The sequence below is a fragment of the Charadrius vociferus genome, unplaced genomic scaffold (assembly GCF_000708025.1).
Source record: "Charadrius vociferus isolate BGI_N301 unplaced genomic scaffold, ASM70802v2 scaffold270, whole genome shotgun sequence".
NCBI classification, from domain to species: domain Eukaryota; kingdom Metazoa; phylum Chordata; class Aves; order Charadriiformes; family Charadriidae; genus Charadrius; species Charadrius vociferus.
This window is the reverse complement of record NW_009646411.1, coordinates 195,006-200,175: the sequence shown is the minus strand read 5'-3', so window position 1 is coordinate 200,175 and position 5,170 is coordinate 195,006. Positions and strand designations below refer to the sequence as shown.

The 5,170-nt window shown below is 40.9% G+C and overlaps 1 protein-coding gene across 1 annotated transcript; it reads left to right on the top strand.

The window, feature by feature from the left end:
• Positions 1-1,282: 1,282 nt before the first annotated feature.
• Positions 1,283-3,255, top strand: POLR2D (polymerase (RNA) II (DNA directed) polypeptide D). Its single transcript, XM_009880390.1, has 3 exons — positions 1,283-1,459; positions 1,927-2,022; positions 2,781-3,255. The coding sequence occupies exons 1-3, from the start codon at positions 1,320-1,322 to the stop codon at positions 2,857-2,859; spliced, it is 315 nt and encodes a 104-aa protein (XP_009878692.1). The 5' UTR covers positions 1,283-1,319; the 3' UTR covers positions 2,860-3,255.
• The last annotated feature ends 1,915 nt before the right edge of the window (positions 3,256-5,170 follow it).

The window sequence follows — 5,170 nt, the reverse complement described above, 5'->3', positions numbered from 1 at the left end:
AGCGGTTACAGGGCCCCAGGTGTTAAAAATCGGGGATAATAAATCATTTGTATATATTTAAGGACCCCATGATCGCTAAGATGTGTCTGTTCTTACTTGTGTGGAGCACTACGTGTGCACCGGAATAAAATAAAATAAAAAAAAAAAAAAATCACAACAGGTTATAGCAAAAAGGTTCTTGTTTTTTTTGTTTGTTTGTTTTTTGTTGTTTTTTTTTTATATAACCATTACTTTTTCGTTAATGTTTCTTGACGTTAAGATAGTGCTGTGTTTACTAAACCAGCTTTCTAGAGCCTGAGTTGTAACTAGGGATGCTGATACTCTGTGTACTTTTTTCAGAAAACTATTCAGGATAAATTCCAGAGCTGTGTTGATTCCTCAAAGCTGCCCTGGAAGAGGAGGGAGGAAAAAAAAAAAGAAAGGGGGGGATATTGCTGCCTTTTTTAACAAAAAATGTAGTCCTGAATGACAAGGTTTTGGATGTTTTTACACTAAAATCTATAGCCTACCCGTGTTCAGCCCAAATTACTTTACCACTCCATGTAAAATAAAGGTTGCCAGTCCCTTTCTTGCACTGCCCTGTATCTGTCTGGTTTTATAAAACAGTGCTGAAGGACACTCCAGGATGCCACCTCTGATCCTGCTGCTTTGAACAGCTCGTACTGCTGATGTTGAAAGACCTTCTTGTTATTGGAAAAAATATGGTGATGATGAACAAAAATAAAGAGAGTTGCCTAAAAAGGTGGGGGGGGATCTGTTAAGATTGGTTAAAACTTTTTAATGATAATAAAATTTCAGTGGCCTAATTCACCTTTCAAGTAAACAAAGCCTTTCAAAAATTGTTCAGCAGCATCTATGTGTACTTTAAGAACTCGGAGGCTTTCAAAGACCATAGGCGTCACTTTTGAATTTTTGAACATTACAGTTCTAAAAATTTTTTTCTAAAACAAGTCATACATTATTCAAGTTCTGTCAAAAATGGGTGAAGAAAACGTATGCAAAAATGTGACAAATCAGAAGGTTAGGGCAGCAAATATAAAATGTGTAGTCAAGAAAAGAAAGACATTGGATTATTGCTCAAAATGGTGTCATTTTTATCAGCATTTTCAGTATGAAATGTTGTCCAGTCATTGGTGAAAGGGCTTGCACAGTTACAGTGAAGCACGTTTTTCATGTCCTTATTTCCCAAAGCTAAATTTACATAGAAAACTTCTGTAAGTGGACTTTTTCATCCATGCTTTACCTTTTTTGTGCTGATTTTCACTCATTCAAATGTAGAATTTGAAACTGCGGAAACCCTTCTAAATTCAGAAGTACATATGCTTCTTGAGCATCGTAAGCAACAGAATGAAAGCGCAGAAGATGAGCAGGAGCTTTCAGAAGTCTTCATGAAAACCTTGAACTACACAGCACGCTTCAGCCGCTTCAAAAACCGTGAAACCATTGCCAGTGTCCGTAGGTGAGTGGAAAAGTCAGGGCATAAGACTATACTGGAGAGTTTTGTGCATAATATTGATGTTGCTTTATGAAAGTACAGTTTTGTGGTGTTTCCTGATTTGTACTATAATTCTGAATCTTGTCTTTCTGAAGAGGCAAGAAATTTGATCATAATTCTTCATGGAGAGTTGTACTTTGTCTAGGCCAAGCCTTCTGAGCCGCTTTGTTTTCAGTATTTAAATGACAGCTGATTGCAGTAAATGCAAGGATTTTCTAGACTTTGTAGACTAACTCTGGGGAAGTGGAGTTAACAGATGTGACTTTTTTTTGCTCTGTGCAGTTATATAACTAGTATTTCCTCCTGAAAAAAACATTGACTTCAGAGCCAAAAGCAGAGTGGGAAAAAAAAAAAGATACTTGGTTTGGTTTATGCCCTTTTATGTTTCTAACTTGCTTGTCATTTCACCCAGTTGTTGTCTTTCCTTACAGTTTGCTGCTCCAGAAGAAGCTCCATAAATTTGAACTGGCATGTTTGGCTAACTTGTGTCCTGAAACAGCTGAGGAAGCGAAGGCCTTGATTCCTAGGTAAGCATTTATGTATCGTAAACCGACTACTTTTTACTTTCCTGTGGTCTGAAGCCAGCTATGGGCAGATGCGCCCTCTCTTCAATTCAGCTCTGTTGATAGAAAAACTTTTAGTCTTGGTTTTTCTTCACCTACCCATTGATCTGACAGAGAGGCAATCTTCGTATATGTCCCCAGTGACACTTCTGATATTTACTGGATTAAGTGTAAACAGTGGGGTCTTAGCCCACCCAGCTGTTTGGTTGTTTGTTGGGGGGTTTTTTGGTTTGTGGTTTTGTGTTTTTTTTCTGTTGGAGCAAATGATATTTCTCCTGTGAACTGTGGATAATGTACAGGGGAGCAGTAACTATTTCGTATCTTGATATGTTACCTCATGGTCTGAGATAGAAGAAAGAACGAAACACTCATCTGATTACAGTTTCTTCCTTGTATACTAAGATTTCATAGCAAGACTGGACTGGCTTATAAGCATGAAGTTATATGGACTTCATTTAGAGGTCTATTGAAACCTGCGCCTGCCTTGCCTTTGTGATAAAATGATTTGAAATTATTCAGCAGATAGTTCTGGGAAGGATGGAGTTTTGTCATTTAAAGAGGATGTGATTTAAAGGGATTAGAGTGATAGTTGTACAGTAATGCTACAGGTGGGTGATGATGGTGTTGAGACTGGTGGGAGAGAATTATGGCTGTCTGAAATGAGTCTGGGGGGAGATTATTTCTAAAACCTTTAATGTCCCCTCCTTGTTCTTATCTTGCAGCCTGGAAGGCCGATTTGAAGATGAGGAATTACAGCAGATTCTTGATGACATTCAGACTAAACGCAGCTTCCAGTATTAAGGTTAACCCTCAACCCCTTTATCTGAACAGAAAAAAATGGGAACTGTGACTGTTTCTCAGTCCTCTGGACCAATCCAGCTCCCGGCTGAGGGAGGGGAGCTGTGGATACAGGGTACTCCAGTGCTGTGTCATCCACAGGTGCATTCAGGCTGGAGAGCAGCGTAGTCCTTCTCGTTTGTTCCACACGTGTGTTGGTAAGGACGCCTGTATGGTGAGAGCCAAAGAACCCGAAAAGCCTTTTCCCGGTGGCTCAAGTATTTGTTTCTTCCAAATCCCTCTCCCTGATTTGGGAATTTTCAACATGTTTCTGTTTTTTAGCAGAAATGTAGATGTGACTTTTTTTTTTTTTTTGTGTGTGAAATTCTAAAAGAGATGGAGAAACTTGTTCTTGAGTCTTGGAAGGTTTAGTCATGGGCAGCATCAATTTCTGTGGTGGGTTTTTTTGGTTTGTTTTTTTTTTTATTGTGTGATAAGGACAGTGGATTTTTACACCTTCAATAATTTTCTATTCTTGTTTAGTGTAAATTAAAAGATTTCTAATTAAGGCTGTGTGTTTTATAAACATTAAGTGCGTATTATGATTTTACTAGTGAGGACCTTTTTGATAAACAGATCCTGTGAATATTAACCTGTATTGGAGATCTGGGGACTCCAGGTGCATAATAACACAAGTACAATTTCGGACAGGTCAGGCAGAGGCGTTATTAACCAAGATTGTATTGAGAGAACTTTAGGGCAGCATCTCTCTCTCTGCTCTTCTGTTCTCTGCCAAGTGATCGCAGAGACCCAACCAATATACTGTTTCAGAAAAGAAGGTGGTGAGGAAAAACAATTATTTTGATGTTAACAAAGCCAGGTGTCCATCCTGGGAGGGATGGGCTCCTTAAATAGCTTGCTAACTGCCACAATTCTAAGAAGGAATCAGACAGTAAATATGGTGACAGAATGGAGGGATGGCTCTTGGTGGAGCCTATGGCAGCGGCACACCTCATATGAGCTTAGAAGTGGAGAGTCGGCAACAATCAGACTGTTAGCTTTTAGTTGAAAGGAATGTTCTTTTAGTTAGGATAAACTTCTTAGCCAGCCCTCTGAAATCCTAAATACTAATAATTTTACCACCACACCTGGAAGAAGGAGAATTTTGCAGGAAAAAACAGCTGGGACAAAGAGCAAGACTGCTGTGTTAAGTCAAGGCACTGCTTGTGATGATAAGCAATAGAGTTTCACCGATGTTGCAAAAGGGAGAGAAATACGACATTATTTCAGCTCTTACTGGAAACTTAATGTTGCTGCCATGCTGGAAGGCCAAGCTGGTTTATGACAACTGCTTGGGCTACCTCAGCTGAGGCACGTTGCCTCGCTGCAAAGAACATTTATTTCTGTGCTTCAGTGGCATTGAGTCTCCTGCAAGCCAAATAACCAGACATGCCTTTCTAATTAACCACAGTACCTTTAACTGGATCAGAATAATTATAAGTAAAGAACAAAGATAAAAGCAAGGTGGCATGGTCAATCTTTATTTTATGTAGCTCAGTGGCCCCTTATGATACGGTCTTGCTTTCCAGTTGCTGCTCCTGCTGTAACCTCAGCCCTGTAAAATGTTTTTGTTCAAGCAGCTTTAAAACATTTTCATCTTTTGAATACACAAGACTCTCCTATCTTAATGAGAGCTCATTTTTATTAAAAAAAACCAACACTCTAGACCACTTTACCTACACTTTTGGTAAAAGGATGTAATAATAATCAGGAGGCATTACCACTTGTCGATACCTTTGTAAGCAAACGTAAGACTCCTGAGGAGGAGTGTAGCAACTTAGCGGTGTGAAAGTGATACCAGGAGATTTGCATCATCCTCCAGAAATAGATGATTATGAGCATTGAGATTAGTAGTTCTTGATGGTTGTGCTTTGAGACCTGGTAATTAGGCTGGGGAAAGAGGAATTTAAGACATCCAAGGGAACTGAGAGAGGTGTGGTGGTTGTAGCTGTGTGGTAACCACGAGGAGTATTAACAGAAAGCTACGCGAGAGGTGCAAAGCGATGCGGTTTGGAGGCGGTATTTTGTCCAGCTGTCGGTGCTACCCGCTCTGGAGAGGCTGGAGCCGGCAGAGGCCTTGCTGCCCATAGCGTCCTCAAAGCCCAGGCCCGGGGGAGGCAGCGCGGGGGTGAGGGGATCCGGGGGCGCATGTTCACCGCCACGGCTTGAATTTTGGCCACCCTTTTCCCTCAGTAAAAGGCGACCGGGACGCCGAGCGCGACCCTCCTCAGTGCAGCGCCTCCCGCACCGGGAGCGGGGCCCGACGCCACCCACA

Bases quoted from the DNA above. Each gene is read 5' to 3' on its own strand.
- POLR2D (XM_009880390.1), top strand. From the start codon at position 1,320: ATGCTTCTTGAGCATCGTAAGCAACAGAATGAAAGCGCAGAAGATGAG. The intron at 1,460-1,926 runs GTGAGTGGAAAA...CTTTCCTTACAG, and splicing joins ACCATTGCCAGTGTCCGTAG to TTTGCTGCTCCAGAAGAAGC. The intron at 2,023-2,780 runs GTAAGCATTTAT...CTTATCTTGCAG, and splicing joins GCGAAGGCCTTGATTCCTAG to CCTGGAAGGCCGATTTGAAG.